Here is a 21,531-nt window from a genome sequence, read left to right as displayed (position 1 = left end):
TAACCAGGGTGTTTCGAGCCACAGGGTTTTCCAACCACAGGAAAGGAAAGCCATATGAAAGGCTTAAACCTTTTCATTGTCAATGATATTGGATCATAGTAAATGTACAACGGAGAATCTTGTCTGGACCTGGATCATTGCCCTGCGTAAGATCTGCTAACTAGTGCCTCAGCGGCTGTATTATTTTAAGTTAATTATCTGTTTTATTTCTATATGATTTTGGCCGCTACAAAGTAAAAAACCATGCCGTCAAAGTAAAAAACCGTGCCGTCAAAGCGGACTTGTTTTTTGAAGTTATTTTTTGTGGATTTTTGGATTGCCCGCGTTTGAAGTGGAGTATTGGATTTCACTTTAAAAGACACACCGGGCCCTGGACGGACTTCAACAACGGCACAGGAACATGGGCGGTATGTGAACATTTTCTCCAGTGGCTGTATAGGAAAACGGCCTCACTATTGGAGTGCTGGAGTCATTGTTTTTTGCCGCATATAAATGAACAGTGGAAAAAGTCTAAAGAATAGTCGGACATTTGGGAACGGGTGCGCACAGTGATTAAGCACTCTGACGCGCAGGCAGCGTTTTCTCCTGTGGATAAAAATAACACATGTGGATATTTTAAATAAGGACAATTCAGGATGATGCAAGAAGTCGCATCAAAGGACAGAAGTGGATCTTCTGACGAGGTAAATCCTAAGGACATTGCACCACACGTTATGTTTAAAGAACAATGATTCCAGACCACAGAAATCGTTCAGATTATCATACCGCTCATCTGCAATAATCAAAGCTGAAGCACATTTAGCAGTCCTTAAAGAACGCATGGATGCATTGAAGAGGAAGCATGCATTGGAAGCCCAAGAGGAGGAGCTTAGAAAAGAAAAGACAAAACTTGCTTTTGAACTAAAACTGTCTGCACTCAATGGCAAAATTGACATACTGAAAATCCACTCGAGGCGTGGATCGAAAGGATCTCTGGAAAATGGTAAACAGAAATCTGAAAAGATAAAGTTTCCTTCTGCCCTAAACTACAACTGTTTTTCTCTCCTACACAACCATCACTCACAGGATACATGTTCAAGCTATATGAACATAGAAAATGAGGAAACAAATTCCATAAAGGTGGATGGATCTAGTTTTGTTTGCCCAGCTGGTCACATAATCAAAGACTATTGGAGATTTTTGAAGTGCAGTGTGTGTCATCAGAAGCAACTGTCAGCCCTTCACATTGAAGATGAGGATAAAGGCACATCCTTAATTAAAGCACATGTTTCACCTGGACAGTCAGAGACATGTGTTCATACTGGGGCCAGTGGACCTGGAGAGGACAATGGATTCAGCTCTGGCTGCCCTGTTACCTCTCAGCTTGCATTGGAACAACAAGAAAAGATGTCCATCAAACATCGAACCCATCAGGTTTTACAAGAAAAAACATCAACAGTGCAATGCGAAAAGCCCACAGAGAGTAAGGAGCAGGAAATAGATCACAAAGAGGAGACCAGCTCCAAGACATCAGAGAGTCAACAAAGTCCTAAACCTCAGACTGAAACACAGGATGAAGAAATTGAATCCGACCTCCAGATAGATGGTGTGAACAGTGATGGAGACACAGTGGAGCCTCCTTATGAAGAGGATTTGGATGACGGAGCGAATGGAGAAGGCCCAGAAAATAATTTCCAACAGGAGATATTTTCTTTACTGCAAATACAAGTGGACCCTGGATGACGGAAAGGACGGACAATGATTGGTCAGCTCTGCGAGCCCCAAATGAAGCCCAGTGTCATGGAGAGACCTGTTTGAAGATCCGCCTGCTCCTGGATGCAGCAGCGTAGCATCATGAACATTTATTCTTTCTGTTTCTCTAGACTATTTTTCTTTCTCTCTTTCTTTTCCAGGAAGCTGTTGCCTGAAGACTATAGACGATTATTTGTATGGTTAGGATAAAGATAAGAGTATAGCTCCATTTATATATATTTAAGTTATTGTGTCTACACAGGCCACAATTAGGGGCCGGAATGTTGGAGCTATATATCTCTTTATATTATTTACTAGTTTAACATTTATTTTCTTGCTGTTTTATAGTGTTTATTGTAAATGTATTCTTAGTTAGTCTCATAAGTTAAAGTAGTTTCTATGTTTTATTTTGAAGGCATGTTTTGGGCACTGGGTGATTAGAGCACCTGGTGTAATTGTATATATTGGAGACAGGTGGAAGCGGAAGCTAGAGCATTAGTAGGCAAACGGTTTTTTACAAGGGTGTTTCGAGCCACAGGGTTTTCCAACCACAGGAAAGGAAAGCCATAGGAAAGGCTTAAGGAGCAAACTATAGGAAACCTGTTCATTGTCAATGATATTGGATCATAGTAAATGTACAACGGAGAATCTTGTCTGGACCTGGATCATTGCCCTGCGTAAGATCTGCTAACTAGTGCCTCAGCGGCTGTATTATTTTAAATTAATTATCTGTTTTATTTCTATATGATTTTGGCCGCTACAGTGATGATACTTATATTTCTAGAATCTGTGGAATCTCAGCTTGCTTGTGCAGATCCGATAAGTATATCGATCGATTTATACCTAGAGTTCTGTGCCAAGTGTGTTATAATTTTTTTGCTCAGGGCTCATTTAGACACTTCTTGTGAGACTTGTGTTTTGTCTCGGTAAAAATTGCTCATATCAGTTAGCTGAGTTTCTTCCCTTTAAGTGAGTATGACACATTCATAGTTTATTACATTTCAAGAAGCCCTGAGACACAGTTTCGTGAAAAAAAACGGGGAAAAAAGCCGGTTACCGAAGTAAACAATTGAGTCCAATGGAGAAGTTTCAGACGGGGTGGGGTAACACATTACAGGAAAGGGAAAACCAAAACAAGAATGAAAGGGCCCCTGTAACCCTTATTTGCGGCACCTACACAAAGCTCTCAACTGAAGAAGTAACATTTAGAAAGGGGTCACAAACATACGCTTCTAAAGTAGAGGTTCCATCATTTTATTAAACAGATGTTTTTTTAAATAAACTAAAGTGGGATGTTTTGTAGGGAACTAATTTCTGTTGTGTATTAATACACATTTAAGAAGATGAACCTTTATATCGTAGTGCTCTTTGGTTTTCTTGTAGGATTTATTGACAAACATTTAGAATATAAACACATTTACATTTGTTTCTGTATATTTAGGCAGATTTCAAAGTGTGTCAGGAAGAACAGTGTGATAAGATGTTAAAAAATGTGTATTTTAATCCCTGCTCTCAGGATAAAGCATACAATACTTCACAAGATCTGATAGTGAAAGCAACACCTACTGTACAGCAGACATCCTGAGAGCAAAATCAAAATCACAACAGGCATAAGTAGTGCACCGCTCAGGCAGAGATCATACAAAGGCAGAGCGAGCTGCTGTAGAGGCGACCGAGGTCTATATGTTATGACTCTGCTCTCTCTGAGGCCACACAGCCTCCTACAGGTACACAGGTACCCATGCACCAAGAATTAGTCAGCATTCCCAAATCAGAGCGTCATGAAGCAGGGGAGCAGTACCTATGTTTCTAAGTGGAATGCCACCTCACTAGCTTCTGGTTATTACTAAGAATGTTATTATGGGAGATAGGCATACGATGCAGAACCAGAGGTGAGAACATGTTCTGTGAGGTAAAACCAAAACACTTGCTTCTTTATAATATGAATCTACTTTTTACCTTAAGGCTGTAAGGCTTGGTCATAAAAATGAATACAGCGAATTCCTGTGCTTGGATGTGTTGACTGCTGACATTTAGAAGCAGCAGAACAGAGGCAATTGAGTTTGGTAGAGACAAAAAAAGGCTGCAATTTGGTGACTCACACACTTCATGTCGATATCCCCCATTTAACTGTGGGGATTCAGCTGGGCCATGGCAACAAGTGCTGAGTCACCGTGTGAGGCCGCTAACCTGCGGAGACTCGTGGGTTTATAGAGGGTAGAAAGATGAAGAGCTTTGTTTTTTCCCGGTGTTTTATCACCACGCTTCTGTGAATTATTACTTTGAACATTAATACATACATCTAGGTAATACATGAAAGAAGGAAGCTCAAGTTGAAATGTACTGCACGTTTTTAATCTCCTCCCCAGCTCTGCAGTGGAGATGTAAATAGATTCAGGGGTTTGTAGAAATGCACATGCTAGGGATGAATTAATTTTGCAGGCAAAGCTGATTTCAATATGTGGTTATTTATGTTTATTATATCACTGTCTTGCAATCAGCTTTAATTTGACCCTAAATATGTTAGTATTTTCATTGTAAATAACATCCTTTAATAATCTCTAATCTTATGAATTCCAATTAATTTTCAACTAATTATTATTATTCATGTTATTATAATAACCTCCTTCAGACTATCGCTCCTGATATTCTACCATTTCTCACCCATTTCATCAACAATTCTCTAACTTCTGGTCACTTTCCAAACAAACAGTCTCAAAGAGGCAAGAGTAAACCATCTCCTAAAGAAACCCACTCTCAACCCGTCTGATGTTATAAACTACAGGCCTGTCTCTCTCCTCCCTTTCCTGTCTAAAACACTTGAACGCGCTGTCTTTAAACAACTCTCCTGTTATCTCCATCAGAACAACCTTCTGGATCCGCACCAGTCTGGTTTCAAGGCAGGTCACTCAACAGAAACTGCCCTCCTTGCTGTCAGTGAGGAACTGCACACGGCCAAAGCAGCATCCCTCTCCTCTGTCATCATCCTTTTGGACCTGTTTGCTGAATTCGACACGGTGAACCATCAGATCCTCTTTCGCACTCTCCAAGAACTTGGAGTTTCAGGCTCTGCACTTTCCCTCAATCCACTTCAAGACAATGGTACTTGCGTACCATGCTGCGAATGGATCTGGCCCTTCCTACATCCAGGACATGGTTAAACTGTACACCCCAGCACGTGCACTCCGCTCTGCATCAGCCAAACGACTCCCTGCACCCTCGCTGCGAGGGGGACCCAAGTTCCCATCAGCAAAAACATGTGGGTTTGCTATCCTGGCTCCAAAATGTTGGAATGAGCTCCCCATTGAAATCAGGACAGCAGATAGCTTGCACATCTTCCGGGGGGGGACTGAAAAACTCATTTCTTTCGACTCCACTTCGTGCGATAGAATTATTAACAAAGCACTTATATACTAATAAAGGGCTGGCTTATCTAAAGCCAGTTGAGTAGCACTTGAAATGTTTGACTCTATGAAACCTGATGTACTTATATGATTCTGTTTTCTTCAAGGTTGTATCTTCCTGGTCAAATGTACTTATTGTAAGTGGCTTTGGATAAAAGCGTCAGCTAAATGCAATGTATAATTCTAATTATTAATATTATAATTATTTATTTATAATTGTTTTCCCTTAAAGTTGGGGTAGGTACGTTTGAGAAACCAGCTGGAGTGCGCTAGAATTTGAAAATACACGACAGACTGGAGAAAATCTGCCACTTCCTTACAGAGCCCCTCCAACACACACGAACGCGCACATGACCAATGAGGGCACGAGATAAGTGTGTGGAAGCCGTAGTACTGTTAAAAGCACAACCAAAATAACTGGATGGCCTACCTGCCTGTCAGCCTTCCATCTCTGCACAAACTTATCTCGTGCCCTCATTGGTCATGTGCTCGTTCGTGTGTGTTGGAGGAGGGGCTCTGTAAGGAAGTGGCAGATTTTTCCGGTTGTGCATTTTCTAATTCTAGCGCACTCGAGCTGGTTTCTCCAAAATTACCTACCCCACCTTTAACGCATACTATAATGAATATGTATTTATCTTGTTTAATTTTTATGGTATGTTTTTACATAAATGTATATTGTAAAAAAAGTCAATAAATAGAAAAATAGACAAATATAGTTTCTTATTTGCTTCTTTGGCCTGCTCTGCTATGTGGCATAGAAACATATGATACCTGGCTTAAGGGGGAAACATCACAACTGGTTGCTATGGTGATTTATATTTACCTATACTGTACAGGTGACGCTTAATACTCAGCGTTTCATAACTACAACACAACATTTGTCAGCCCTCACTACTCTGCATGCTGTCGCCTCTTGTGGATTTAAAGAATGTATTGGCTAAAAGACTAGGAGCAGGATATCATTAGAAAATGTGTCAATTTGAAGAATACATATAATTTCTAAGAGCATAATGAGGAAATATGAAGTTTAAAAGATAGAGAAAAATAGAAGTTTGTATGACAGTTTGATGTCTTTTTGAGAGCCTTTTTATGTTAATGTATGTTTGTTTCTTTGAAAGGAGAACTAGAGTCTCTCAGAGTGTTAGATAGAAGCTTTGCTAGCATGTTAACCCTCACTTTAGAAAGTGATAATATGTCAGTGTTGTGTTTACTGGCTGTTGCACTGCCCCCTACTGGTCACACAAATACATTTATGCAGGTGTAAGGTATAAACATGATTTTCTAAAAAAGGACTTTGTAAACCTTTGTATGTGTACACTGGCAGCTGTACAAGACCTTTGAGTGAAAAATAATTGAAAAAGAAACCCCCCAAAACTAAGGAACTGACCAAAAAGCACTTAGCTTTTTCAGAGTTCATAGTGTGACACCTCTCCCTAACTATCATTACGGAAGACAGTGAACATTCAGTGGAACAGCAAGTACAAACCTTGTGTTGGACTCTCCCTGCTCCTTCCTGGAGTTGACAGACAAGGAAAAAAACAATAAGTCAGAAATCATCTTTTCATAATACATAATTGCCCATTGTGCTTAAAGAACCAGTGGTTTTGCATGTTTTAACCCATTTATTACGCATCACAAAGCTGTGTTTTAGAAATGTGAATGCATTTTCTCTTTTTGCTTTCAAAATATTTTTGTACTATAAAAATCTAGTTGCAGACACTTGAAACGTAATCAGGTAATGTAGCAGTGAACATCCAGTATGTATTAGTTTGTTGAAAGTATTTCTATGAGTAGAGGTTACATTTGGGGCATTTGGGCAGACCTGCTGCCAATAGAAAGTGTGGTTTTACTGATACTGCTACTGAAACTTTAAAAACATTTATATAATTCTGGATTAAATATTGTATTATTCTAAAGTTCAAGTTAAGTGGGACATATATCATATTATGGTATAGTTTCAAGAGGCAGTGGGAAAATAACAATCCGGATGCCCATTGTTTTTAACAATGAAAGTCACACATGTTTGCCAGGTTTTATTTTCATAATTAGCTAAAGGATGCCTAAGGTCAGTGTTTTAAAAAAAAAGGGTCAGTAAAAGTGGTCAGCATGAACAAATGACAAAATCTGTCTTTGGAAGAAAAGCTTGCCATTAAACACCCGTTACCCACCAGCCTCGAGATATGGTTATGACTTGATGTTCACTGCAATGGATTACACAACTCAGGATGTTTCAAGAGTCTGCTGCGTTTCAGTGACAAGACATGTCATTGATTGGTATACCATAGCCTACAAACATTGATATAAATCAAAGAATGCCTGGAACTGTATGTCAGAAAGTAAGTTATAGCCTACATTCAAAGATGTTGGGCAAACAATGTAAGTTTGCGTGAAGAGCTAAAACCTGCATAAACAGGGGTATGGTGGCTATGATAGAAAGACTTTAGCATTCAAGGCTTTGTCAGCAGCTACAAGATTGTAGGGTAGCAACACATCAATCGATAACAAGCATTCAGTGGGAAATAGACCTTAGCAGACAGCAGGCTCACTAAAAAGACATGCGGGTCGATGCAGAGTCTCCAGACGAACTAAAGAAGCACTTGCAGCTTATTAACGTTAAGTAGTGTATTTTTAATCAGAGTTAGATACATACAGTTAGATGAGCATTAGCTAACCTTTAGCAATCTGGTCAGAGCCATGGATTTCTATTAAGGTGGTTATAAATTACATTTTAACAGAAACTCTTAACAATTCTGCCATCTAGTCTGTAGTATAATTAAATGGCAAAATGTAGGGAAAAGTGCTCTGCTCTTAACCTGTGGCAACAGAAGGAATTCCCTTTCCTCCCCCCCTGCTGAGTGCAAATAGCATGTTTTATCTTTAGGGAAACCTGTCTATAGTAAACCCCACTGTATCTTTGATACGTTTGCTACCACAATGAAAACCAGCACTGCATCTCTAAATTGCTCAAAATTACTCACCAGTGGTAGGTGGGTGTACAATTTAAAGCTACTGAAGTGCTGCAGATTCAAAAAGCTTTATGGCTCATCAAGGCCACGATTGCTGTCCTACACCGAGAGATAATGCTGAAATTGCTGCCTCAGACCTTTAAAGTGACACCCATTAAAGTCCCATTGGGCACTCAACTGACTAAGGTCTAATACAGGGAGTCTGAAAAGCTTCATTTTTTTTATGGCAGTAAAATAATTGATATCATATTATCTTATCTAGAAAGTCAGCGCTTTTTTTTTTCAGCTTTTTTATTCAAGCAATCGGAGCCAGGATACTTTTTGGTGGCTGTCAACCAATATCACATTAGAAAAGGAAATTGAGAAAATCAATGCATTCCTACAAGAAAGGGTGCATCATTGATACAATATATAGATAATATGGAGTGGAAAACCTCAGAATATAACTAAAATTGTACAGATTTGAAGCGTAGGAAACCAGCTGCCACAGGTGTACCTACTTCGTTGGGCTGCAGATGTGCAACGCCTTCAAGTGAGGCTTCCACGTAGCAATGGAAACGGAGTTCTCATCAGCCGAATAACTACGCCAAACACACTGCATGCAGAATACACACAACCAAGAGGGAGAAAAAAGTACAAGGAGATAAATGGAATAAATGAGATGATTAGAACAAAAACACAGCAGAGTCAGAAGGGAGAGGGAGAAGAGGATGAGGAGGGAAGACAACAAATGAAAAAGCTGATTAGTGATAATCAAAAAAACATGTTTTCCACACGTCTTTCGCCGGGGGGAGATCAGGCATGGATACATGGATACATGCCTGTGGGAAGGCAGGAGGCTCTCATAGTGCTGCCAAGTGGCGTCAAGGTAGAGCCTGTTGGTGGAGTAATAACGCCACACAGCCTGGTACAACATGGGGACGGACAGTATTAAGAGGAGGAGATAACACAAGGAGAAAATGGAGAGGCATGTGGGAGGAAAGTGGGTGAGGGAGCAGACGAGGAAGGGCACAGGGAGATATAAGGTCTGAATCAATGAAATGTGTGTGTAAAGAAGGACATGTGTGAAAAGACACGAGGGGCGTAGCAAGAATGCGTTTCCCAAACGGTTGGTGTTTCTGGGCATACAAAGTGCACCTACAAGTGCTTTTTATTCACAAAGGAAAAATAGAAACTGGAAAAAATTACATCATTTAAAAACATTTTATATTTGACAGACATTGTGTATGATTTAGATAAGCTGTTAATGTTATGATTAAAATGTCGTTATAATCCAGCCCTGAAACAGATATGTGTGTGTGGCGTACCTGGATGAGGTAGGCGGCGGGGTTTCTTCTCTTCTCAAAGTGCTTCTGTCTGTGCTGCTCCTGGACCTTCAGGGCAAAGCCTGAGCCCAGAATACCCTGGTGGGATATTAACAGGATTCAATTTGAGATGCATGTGAACACCAAAGACTCTCAAGTACTACAGAGCTGCTGAGCATGAGAACATCCATCCAGGAAAAAAATTGGAGAATAATGAATACCTCTATCTAGGTGAGATTGCATGGCATTGTTTAGTACAGCCAGCGTAAGACCCTTGATTTATTTATGTTAAGTGAACATGGATTCATTGCCCGCAAGGCAAATAGCTTAGCTAGCAATAAGACTGGAAACAGGAAACAGCTAGCCTGCTTCCAGAGTTAATAAACACCTACCAAAAACGCATATTAATTAGACATACATACTGTATATGTGTTAACTTTTAGGCTTAAGAAGTACAGGGTTCATACACTTTTTCACCAATGATTTCAATGATTTTCCATGACTTCTCCATGACCTTTACCTAATTTTCCATGACCAAAACAATTACTCTTTCTCAGCGTTTTTTTTCTCTGAAAATTATTTATTTTAACATGGAACAGGAAAATAAGGTCTGCATATGAAACATGTTGAGCCTATCTAAAACAAATCAAATAGTTGGCTTACTAGCTTCCACACGCTAAAGCAACTCAAATCTCTCACCAGCAAAATACCTCGACAGTTAAATGCCATTTTATGTTTCATTACTATACAGTATTTATTGTCATTATAGTGTTACTATTTCGGTAATTAGATAAAATATAAATTATATTTGATGCAACTTTGGTTACATTTCCATGACTTTTCCAAAACTTTGGGGAAAATATTGTTTTCCATAACTTTTCCAGGACCTGGAATCCGCATTTTGAATTTCCATGACTTTTCCCAGGTTTTTAATGACCGTAAGAACCCTGGAAGTACTGCTAGTCGGACTTCCGCCGGACAGCTGAGCAGCATGATCGCTTGAACAGTGAACTAAAGCTTCCCTTGTAACGTGTTTATATGGATTTATTAAACAGACTGCAAGTCACAACACAACCTGGCTGAGAGGGCTTTTAGGGAGGGGCGTCAGCGCACGCGCAGGCAGGATGTTTAACGCAAGACAAATTGAGAGCATCATTGCGAAAGGGAATGCAGCAAAATAATTGTTTTTTTCGAGATTAAAATACGATTAATTGCACAGTCCTATCATACATAGAATACAACCAAATTAAATACCAGCAGCACTGATTAGTCTCGATGCAGAACAAGCATTTGACAGGGTCAATTGGGAATTTTTATATCTAACATTAGAGACATTTGGATTCAGTAATAAAACAATGAAATGCATCAAGTCTATTTATAACAAACCAACAGCTCGAGTTAAAGTGAATGGCTCACTAACAGACAGATTTACATTGGAAAGAGGAACAGGGCTGCTGTCTCAGCCCTACCCTGTTTGCTCTATATATAGAACCATTACCCCAAATGATCAGACAGGAAAGTGCAATAGCCGGAATAGACATTAGTCGACAAAAACATGTTATTAGCCTTTTCGCAGACGACGTCATGATCATACTGAAAGATCCAGTAAGCTCCTTTATAAAGCTAATGCATATTGCTGGAGGAACAATTTGGTGAATATTCAGGATACAAATTAAGCATATCTAAAACTCAAATCCTTATGTTTAACTGCGCTCCAAATAAAAAACTAAAGGAATTGAATTTAAACTGGGAAGCTAAATCAATTAAATATTTAGGAATAAACATAACCAAACATGTAGCAAAGCTGTACCAAAACAACTATGAATGTATTGACAAAGATATAAGGAAAGATTTCGAAAAATTGTCAACTTACCCGATGAGTTTTATTGACAGGATAAATAGAGTGAAAATAAATATTCTACCACGCTTGTTGTATTTATTTCAATCTTTGCCGATAAATATACCGCAGGTTCAGTTCCAAAGCTGGGATAAGCTTATATCAAGATTCATATGGGGTGGGTACAAAACCTAGGATAAGATATACCACACTGCAATTGCCTAAAGAAAGAGGGGGACTGGCACTTCCAAACCTAAAGGAATATTATCATGCAGCACAACTACCTCTCATTTACTGGTGCAACTCCGATTATAAAGCCCGCTGGAAAGACATCGAAATACTTAGGTATGAGTCCCCAATTCAACCACTCATTGGGCAAAGAGAAATGCCTCCCCATTAAAGAAAATGGAGACCTAGACCCAATAACAACATTTACAATAGAAAAATGGTATTCTATTATTAACCAATTGAAATTGGGAAGGCAACTTGGACTATTAGACTGGATAGCCTATGACAAAGGATTCAAACAAGGAAGCTATGACTGTAGATTCAAGCAATGGACAGAAAAGTGTTTAACAGCCATATGCACGGTCATCCAGAAGGGAGAAATGAGAAGCTTTCAAGACCTGAACAACCTCTTTGACCTAGAGAACAAAGACTTATTCAGATATATGCAAATGAGGGACTACTATACAAAAAAGGTTAAGAAAAATGAAGATGACATACAACCTATTGTAAAGATTATTGCACGAGCTTACCATGATGATGTTCCCAAAGTTGTGTCAACCCTGTATTCGTGCTTGATGGAAGCCAAAACAGATTCAACACTATGTAAAAACTAAATGGGGAAAATAACTAAACGTAAGGATCTCAGATGAGATGTGGTATGATATGTGGAAAATGCACCAGACCACTACACAGTCACACGGATGGAGAGAATTTCTGTGGAAAAAAGTAATTTGTTTCTTTTACACACCCAAAATCAGAAGTAAACAAACACTCAACAATAATGCTGGAGACTTTGTAAACATCTGGAACCTCACCATACACATGTGTTTTGAAGCTGCAGTAAAATGCAACCTTTCTGGGACTGTGCACACTCTGTTCTATGCAAGATATTAGGCTATAGAATCCCTCGAACCTGTTTGGTATTATACCTGGGACATATGGAAGGATCTGTACATGTCGGAGATCAATACCTGATCAATATCCTCCTAGCAGCTGGAGAGAAGGCTATCACTAAAAACTGGCTAAAGGCAGAAACACCAAGCTACAGACAATGGGTTCATATTTTAGGCGATATCCTAATAATAATGGAGAAAAGCAACATACAAGTTGAAAGTAATGGAAGACACATTTCTTAAGGGCTGGGAAAAATGGTTAAGGTACATATCAACAAAGGAGTCATAAAACACCAAGCAATATTTTATAACTATGTAGATCGTCTCCGTACTACACTTTTCTCTCTGAAATGTAATATTTGTTTGTGTGCAATTTTACCTTGTGAAAAAATAAATAAAATAAAGTAAAAAAAATCATTAAAAAGGAGTACTGCTAGTCATCAATATTTTTAAACTTTGGAGAGAGCTCGACTAGCTATTTAAACATTATGCTACACTAAGCTAACTGCTTTATGGATTTAGATACTATTGTACACATATTCTCACTAAGAAGGGTGTATTCTTGAGGCCTAAAAAAACTCATTGAATACATTTCCGTTTGCTTAGAAGCCAATTTCTACAATATTTTTGCTGTTGCATTGTCACATGTCTTAAATTAATGTTAATTAATGTTAGAGTGCTTGGTTCATAGAGGAAGCAGATCATATTTTTTAGGAAAAAACTCCAATCCAGTTTTGACAACTTTCAGGCTAACAAAGCTTCACAAACTGATGTGAGGAATCAACACTGAAAAAGTTACGTTTTAACGAAGAACGTATTTAATTGAAGAATACAGACTCACAGCTGGCAGTGCAAAGAAGGAGATGCCCAGGAGGGCGAACCCAGCAGACAGCATCCGTCCTGTCCACGTCTTCGGAGTCTTGTCCCCATAACCAATGGTGGTCAGGGTGATCTGGGAAAAGGAATGCATTATTATTATTATAGGTCCTGAATTATGCCCATGCTACACATACATTCAGAACATATTTTATTGATAGAAAACAAGCTCTCAAGAGCCCAAAGGAGGTTTTTTCTTTAAGACATGATGCTTTTGGTAGAATTTTATCATTAGGCACTTCCTATAGAGTTTACACTACATGATCAATGTTTTGTTTTTTTAAACCCTTTGCTTTATTTGTTATAATTCTTCAATTTTTAAATTGAAGGACATCTAATCACACAAATGAACTTGTTTAAAATGGTTGTTTTTAATGACAACATCAAGGTGCTTTTAAGGGAACATTAAAAGGTTTTATTTCTCAAAGCTTTGTACAGGAAATGTAAGCTCCACTCATTGCTGTATTGAGGATTCTGAAGAATTAGTTTCACATTAGGAGGTTCATTTGAATTCACCTGTGGCAGACTGAATGAATGCACCTGCTGGATGCACAGCATGTGAGTGGGCTGAATTTGATGTATCATTATTTCTTTAATTACACAAATGACACCTGATTGGTCTGACTTACCGCATATTTTCAGTATTTTTCTTTGACTACTCTGAGACCCATGTCTCTCGGTGTGCATAATAACTGTATTATATTTGCATGTTATTTTCTTTTCACACAGAGGCCTGATTTTAAATGCTGCCTTCAGGCGCTGCAGTTGGAGTGATTAGACCTTTGAGGAGGACTTATAGCAGCAGCTCCGTCTGGCCTTGGATTCAAGAACAATAATGGAAGCCTGTGGCTGAAATGTTTTATTCCGCTTAAAAATAACACGTTTCGAACCACAGTTTGGTGTTCTTTACTGTATTTGCGAAGACTTTCTGTAAATGCTGTTTTGACAACATTGATAAAAGACATTGAACCAAACAGAAGACTCAAACGTTTTTAAAGACGGAGCCAATGATTTAATAAAATACAGAGTTAATTGTGATAGTAATCGGTATGTATGTATGTATGTATGTATGTATGTATGTATGTATGTATGTATCTATTTATCCATCTATCTATCTATATATCCATCTATATATATATATATATATATATCTGTCTGTCCGTCCGTCCGTCCGTCCGTCCGTCAATCCATCCATCCATCCATCCCTCTATCTTTCTATTTATTTTCACAGATTGATCAATCTTCCTCCGAGACTGATTGCCTTGCCTTATGAAGCAGCTGCAGCTATTTGGTATCACTATGATTTCTTGAGGTGGTATGAAACTGATGGTTAATGGAGCCGTGCAGGGTTAATGTTTATGGAGGAGCTGTCAATGCTCAGAGGCAATGACAAGAGAGAAATATAAGCATCCAATACATGACGCATTTATGAGACCTCCTGTTGCAGAGACACCGGAGTGGCTGTGGAAAGAAATCAATTGAAGGTTTATTGTAAATATACAAAAAAACTATTGATGGCAAATAACGAGAAAACATTTTTTCTTGTTATTTGCCTTCAATATTTGTATTGATGGCAAATCTTACACATTAGTACGAAACATTCAAGAATCGTTCCTTTCAACCATTTCTCTGAAAATAACCAATGTAATTCCTACAGCGTGAGTTTTGTACCATAATATCTCCCTCTCCCCAGGGTCTGCAATGCATGAGTTATTTTGACCTACAAAGCCCTTTATATGCCAACATCATAGACAGCTACTTCAATTAAGAGGGGAATGAAAATTCTCTTGCAGCTTTTAAAATCAGCATTTTCATTAGTTTTGACTGAATCCTGGCCAATCCAAACTCACTGTGCCCCACCACAGCGCATCGGCATAGGTAGCAAAGTCTTTGTTGAACTTGTTCTCCACGAGGTAGACGAGGAACGAAGAGAAGATGAGAACCAAGAAGCCGATGTACCAGGCGGTCACCAGTTCCTGCAGAGAGCGTTCATGGGAAAACAAGAATTGTATTAATGCACAACCACTTTGGTAGATGAACCTAAATTAACTTTGTGACGACCATTTTAAAGACCATGTCTACCAAAAATCAAGGCTCTTTATTCATTTGCTTTTAGATTTTAGATTCAGAATGTCCCTGAAACCTATTAGCTTTAGAAAAGTTCATGAACCATCTACTGTGGCCAAGAGCCTCCAAAAAAAACCTCTTACACAACCCACTCATTCACAGTGGGATGTTTTTATTTCAGTTTGAATGTGCAGCTTTGTTACGAGTTAATAAGAACTACGCTAGTTACAATGAGCTTTCCTTGCTCCTGCAGGGGTCATAGGGATCTAAGAGAAATGTGAAAAGAGCTTTTGTGCAGGTTGATAGAGGTGAAGGACAGAGAGATGAGGGAGAGACAAGGTAAGAAAGGAGAGAAAAGCCTGAAAAGAGTTGAACAACTGTCAATATTGCAACATGTAGTATATTCCATCAAATGTTTTAATCTTGTTCTTTGTACATTATTTTTCTTATCAATTGTATCACATTGCTAATTAAAAATAAACACATGAATTTCACACTGTATAGTGTAACGTCCGAGGCGTTAGGGATTCAGCAATACTTCTGTGTAACAAAAACTCTACTTTTGGAGCGTCCCTGACGGAGGCTCTGTTTGGGTAATACTTAAAACTCCAGGACACACTGAGCATACTCAAACACATGGACTCTCAAACCGATGCTTACAATAGTATAGCATGCTGTTAAAGGGAATCTGAACAGGCGGTTAAAAGCTTATTTATATATACAAAGTAAATATTCTGTACTCTAATGCAGTGGTTCTCAACTGGTCAGGCCTCGGGACCCACTTTTTACTTGGTCAATAAATCGCGACCCAATATTTTGAAGCACTCAAATCTATTCAACAAAAAATCTGTAATATACGCTTTTCTGCATACAATATTAATTAAAGTGAAGTACAGTGCATATATCCCTTCACAGAAATAAAGTATGTTTTTAAAAAAGGTTTATGAGATGATGGAATCAAAGCTGAACTGTATAAAAAGCCACACATACTGAAAACCCAACCCCAGAAGGGGCTTCTGGGGGGATTGTCGACATCCCGACATATTAATAATATTTTATGCCATTGTTTGTTTTTCACTTAGTTCTGACAGCTTGCTCCTCCTCACAGAGAGAAGAGCAAAGAGGAGATAGTCTGTGTGAATTACTTTAAACTGTGGGTAAGGGTAGATAGCCCCCAATGTTCTGTGACCTGTCAATCAAACCGGGAGTCATATTTCATTATTTGTTCATTTGTATCTGAAGTTGTACCCATGGATGTATAAAGAATAGTTCTACCACAAAGTTATTCTCTGTGGGGACTTCCGGCAACAATCTTGATTCTGATTGGCCAGAAGACTCGAAAAAATATCAGCAAAGATGTTTTATTGAGAAGATGATCACTACGTGACTACTGGTCTCCGTTACTTCCAGTCCAACGCCTACTGCATGCACAGTGTTAGAAAATTGGGCCTTCAAAATAAAAGTTTGACTTTTCCCCCCCCCCAAAAAAAGAAAAATTCAATTTTTTTTCCCAATTTTCTTTTCTTCACTCACACATCCGCGACCCACTCGAAACGGGTCCGCGACCCACTTTTGGGGGTTATTCATTACTGAACACCTCACACACACAATACTGAAAATTAACCTCACACACACACAACTGAAAATTAACCTCATTCAAACATAACTGAAAATTAACCTCACACACACACAACTGAAAATTAACCTCACACACACACTATTGAAATACTTTCACATTCATTAGTGAACACCTCGCATAAAACTGGACAGCCAGTGGGTTGGTCCCTGCAGAGTACTGGAGAGGGTGGGGGAAGTGGTCTACAGGGTGCAGCTGCCTCCCAAGGGGAGAAAAGTTGTGCTCCACAAAGACAGGTTGGCCCCTTACAGAGGAGTCACTTCTCCACATGCCCAAGGGACACCGGGGTCCACAGCCGCCCCCTCGACACCCCCACTCAGGTCCCCCGGCGAGCCGAGCAGCGGCCCCCCGTCAGTGTCTGAGTTTCCCCCCACTTTCTTCCCCTTTTTCCCGCCTGGACCAGAACCCGCACCCCCTGTCCCCCTCACCCCAGCCCCCTTGCCGAGAAGGCAGACACGACCCCCGAGTCGGTTCAGAGACTGTTTGTGGTAGTTTTGGGTAGTAGTGAGATCCCTCGGTTCCTGTAGAGGGCAAGAATGCGCCCTAGTCTCACTGGAAGGGATGGTAGTCCACCCAGACCTTTCCAGTCAACTAACAGTGTTTAGCTATGGTGTTTGTGCTAGGAATTATTCGTTCGTTCCGAACTTTGCAGTAGAGGGGTAGTGTAGCGACCCTGTATAGGGTGCTGAGTGTGTCACTCAAGCATCCCCCGTCTCTCTGCCAATCACAGAGCTGCACAGTGATGCTGGTCGAAGTGCGGGCCTGTGGTTGGGGGAGCAGAGGGGGGAGGGCGGGGAAGTTGTGACGTTGACCCTATATATGTGTGTGAGTTGGGGTGTAGAGTGTGTGTGAGGATAAACCTACAACCTGTACATGTAACCTGTGTCTGTGTGTGAACAAAGGAGTTAATAAACCCTCCATAACTTGAAGCCTGTTTCCGACGAGTCACCAAGGTGAAGCGTCTTGCCCAGGGACACAACGACATGATGACATGATGACTGCAGTGGGGTTTGAACCTGTGCCCCCTGATCCGAACACCTATGCTCTATCCGCTGCGCCAAACGCCTCCGCATATGGCCTCATCACTCTCGTAAATATTGTTTACATAGAACATAACGTATTGACGATTAAATAACTATCCCCTGAAGCCTACAGGTGGATGCTGGAGTGGAATCAGGGTTTGGTCGGTTGTTAGAGGGGCAAGGGCAACGTGTGCATATGTATCATTGGTCCTGGAGTGGACTGCCTGAACTAGCTCGCAGGCTTCCAGGTGTGTGTGTGTGTGTGTGTGTGTGTGTGTGTGTGTGTGTGTGTGTGTGTGTGTGTGTGTGTGTGTGTGTGTGTGTGTGTGTGTGTGTGTGTGTGTGTGTGGGTCATCCCACCCACCTTGCTGTGTGCATACACCACGGAGCCCAGCAGCTTCCAGGTGCCCCCCCTCCGGTCCATCCTCACCATGCGGAGGATCTGCAGGAAGCGCAGGCTCCGCAGCACCGATGTGGCGAAGATGTTGCCCTGACTTCCTGCCGAGACCACGGCCACCGAGGCGATCAGCACGATGATGTCTGTGTGAGAGGAGCATACACTGAGACAACTGTAACCTGGAGGACTCAATCAATTGTTTTTTAACAACGTCTGCCTCCACGCAATGCTTTTTTGTTATGTTCATGTAGTTTATTTTGATTACATTTCTTGATAAACACTCAAGTAGTCCAGGTCAGCTTCATTATATTTGAGTGTGGCATTTTCTTTAAGACTTTGTGCAACAAAAGTACTACCTGTATCCAGTGGTGGAATGTAACTAAGTAACTAAGTATCATATTGACTTAATTCTACTTTGCTTGAATATCTCCATTTTATGCCACTCCATTTTTCACTATTTGAAGGGGCCCTTTTATGCTTTTTGGGGTTCTCCCTTTCCTTGCCTTTTGTTACATAGGTGCGTGTGCATGTAAATGATCTGCAAAGATTAAAATCCCAAAGTTAACCAACATTCTCAGAATCCCCAAAATGAGCATAAAAGGGCCCCTTTAACTGTCATGGTTACTAGCTACTTTTTGGATACTAAAACACACAATATGCTTTCCTGATATGATGCAGTACTTTTCTACTTATCAGTCGTGTATTTTGTTAAGTCTTTAAAATTGGCTCCACATTGACTGAACACAAGTACTTCTAGCTGAATACCACTGTACTTTATGTTACTGAAATGGGCGATTGTGGTAAATGAATACTTTTACTTTGTGTACTTGAGTACATTTTGATGCTAATACTTTTGTACTTAAGTAAACTTGTGAATTTGGGGTGTTTACTTGTAATCGAGTATTTTAAGACCATATAATCTTTACTTTTACTTGTGTAAAGGATCATAGATAAGAGTCCATTTCTGTCTGTATCACTTTGAAAACATGCAGTTCTAAAGTTTATACATGCAAGTGAACATTCTATAAATACTCCACATACACTTAAGCACATTAGAAAAAAAATAAGATAAACAAATTGTCATAGGAGCAGATGAGTGTTCACCCCCGACAGCAAGAAGGTCCAACCTGAGGGTATTTCTACATATTGATCTTAATGTGAATGTGGCCCTTTAAAAAGACAGGCGGGATGGATCATCCCAGCCTGGAGGTCCCAGTGTCTGGGGCGGGCTGGATGTCTTACATCCCAACTATATGTTGTCACCTCACCCTCACCCCTCACTGTGGAACATTAACCCACTAACACTTTAAATTACTTGAGCTGACACACTCTGCCATGGGCGTCAACATTGTGTACTATTCCTACTACTTCCTGTACACTATATGCTCGTATACATCACCGGCTACTGCATCAACGCGGCTGCTGACGCAAACACGACAGTGGGGAAGTAATTGGCTTAGGCACAGTTCTATGAAGAATACACCACGTGAACAAGAGCTTTTCCTTTGTGTAGAAACTTTTTGTCAGCCCCTGTCCTTCTGCCTAACCCGTTATTTGGAGAAAATGACCAACCAAGGTGTGTTTAATGGCTTCTCTTATAAACCATGAAGCAATTGACGCAAGGTGGCGAGAAGAAAAAGGGGAAAAGTCAGCAGCAGCACCATGAAAAATACATGAATGACACCCTGAAGGTGAGAGTCTCCAGGGGCTGCAGGTTCACTCCCTTTGAAGGTGCAGAGAGACAAATATGAGACAACAGAGGGATGGATGTGTGTGTGTGTGTGTGTGTGTGTGTGTGTGTGTGTGTGTGTGTGTGTGTGTGTGTGTGTGTGTGTGTGTGTGTGTGTGTTTGTGTGTGTGTGTGTGTGTGTGTGTGTGTGTGTGTGTGTGTGTGTGTGTGTGTGTGTCTGTGTGTGTGTGTGTCTGTGTGTGTGTGTGTGTGTGTGTGTGTGTGTGTGTGTGTGTGTGTGTGTGTGTGTGTGTGTGTGTGTGAATTGGAGTGTGTGAGGTCAGAGAGTTTGCCCACATCAGAATAATGCAGCTCGGCAGCGCCTCAGCTTTAAAGAGTAACTTTAAATGAAGTCTCCTTTATGAGTTACTACATTCACTTTATTACACTATGTATTGATCTTGGTCTCGTTATGTACCTGCCATGGCAACAAAAGGAAGAAATCTCGTAATTATGTACCCTGGAGTCCCAAATTACACAAAAAAAAAGGTATGAAAAAGGGCTATATTTGAAAAATCTCAGACCCACATAAGTTGGATGTAAGCACATCGGCAACACAGCAGCTTTTGACAGGAGCAGCCAACGCAACAGGCCCAACAAAATATCTTCCTCCCTCAGATTTAGCTCTAAGCGCAGGACATTCTACCTTCCAGTGACCTTTTTCGCGACAGTAGTGGCAATTATCAATGTTATCCATGTTGTCCACCTCAGATTTTACCAATCCCAATTTCCTTGGATCCATCCCAAACGAACCAACATCAACAGCCTTTCTACTTCCTTCAAAAACCGTTAGGGCCCTAGAGCGCCCTCCGAACCTGCTCTTATGAAGCAACACAAACTCATCAGCTGCCACAGCAGCTTCAGCCGCAGAAGTGACTTTTCGTTCAGTGACATATGTTGCAATGTGATCAGGAAGAACATTTCTGAACTTCTCCAAAACCATCAGGTCACACAAATCGTCAAAAGAAGCGATATCAAGAGCAGTTAACCAACGCTTAAAATGAACCAACAAATCTCTCGCCATCTCCACATATGTTAGACCTTGTTTTTGTTCAATGGACCTAAAACGCTGTCGATAGGCCTCTGGCACCAGTTCATATGCTCTAAGAACCGCGGATTTTATTTTACTATAGCTAGAGCTATCTTCCAGATATTACGGGGAATATGCGGACTGTGCTCTTCCTGTGAGAACACACTGAAGCATCAGAGCGCAGTCTGCATCAGCCCTAGCTACACGTTCAAATGACAAAAAAAAGGAGTCTGGATCATTTTCATTAAAGTGAGGCAGCAAGCGCAGGTTATTAACATCAAAACGATGAGGAGACCTGGGCACCTGTTCACTCTGCCCCTCACCGGAGAACGCGCCATCTCTGAGAATAGACAGACGATGTTCCTCCATCTCTAGCTTGGCTTTCTCAGATTCTTGTCGCATCCACTCCAC

General features: G+C 40.4%; 1 protein-coding gene across 4 annotated transcripts in view; it reads right to left on the bottom strand.

The window, feature by feature from the left end:
• LOC307041121 (potassium voltage-gated channel subfamily KQT member 5-like) overlaps positions 1-21,531 on the bottom strand; it is a 198,743-nt gene that overhangs the window by 16,194 nt on the left and 161,018 nt on the right. For all 4 annotated transcript variants that reach the window (XM_079684450.1, XM_079684449.1, XM_079684452.1 and 1 more), the window contains exons 4-9: positions 18,329-18,504; positions 15,090-15,215; positions 13,205-13,315; positions 9,409-9,504; positions 8,602-8,696; positions 6,622-6,648 (exon numbers count right to left, since the gene is read on the bottom strand). In XM_079684450.1, coding sequence (XP_079540576.1) covers positions 6,622-6,648; positions 8,602-8,696; positions 9,409-9,504; positions 13,205-13,315; positions 15,090-15,215; positions 18,329-18,504 — 631 coding nt within the window. The remainder of the gene's footprint in view (positions 1-6,621; positions 6,649-8,601; positions 8,697-9,408; positions 9,505-13,204; positions 13,316-15,089; positions 15,216-18,328; positions 18,505-21,531) is intronic.

This window comes from Notothenia rossii (genome assembly GCF_949606895.1).
Source record: "Notothenia rossii genome assembly, chromosome: 1".
Lineage (NCBI taxonomy): Eukaryota > Metazoa > Chordata > Actinopteri > Perciformes > Nototheniidae > Notothenia > Notothenia rossii.
The sequence above is the reverse complement of the archived record's forward strand: the minus strand, read 5'-3'. Positions and strand labels throughout refer to the sequence as shown.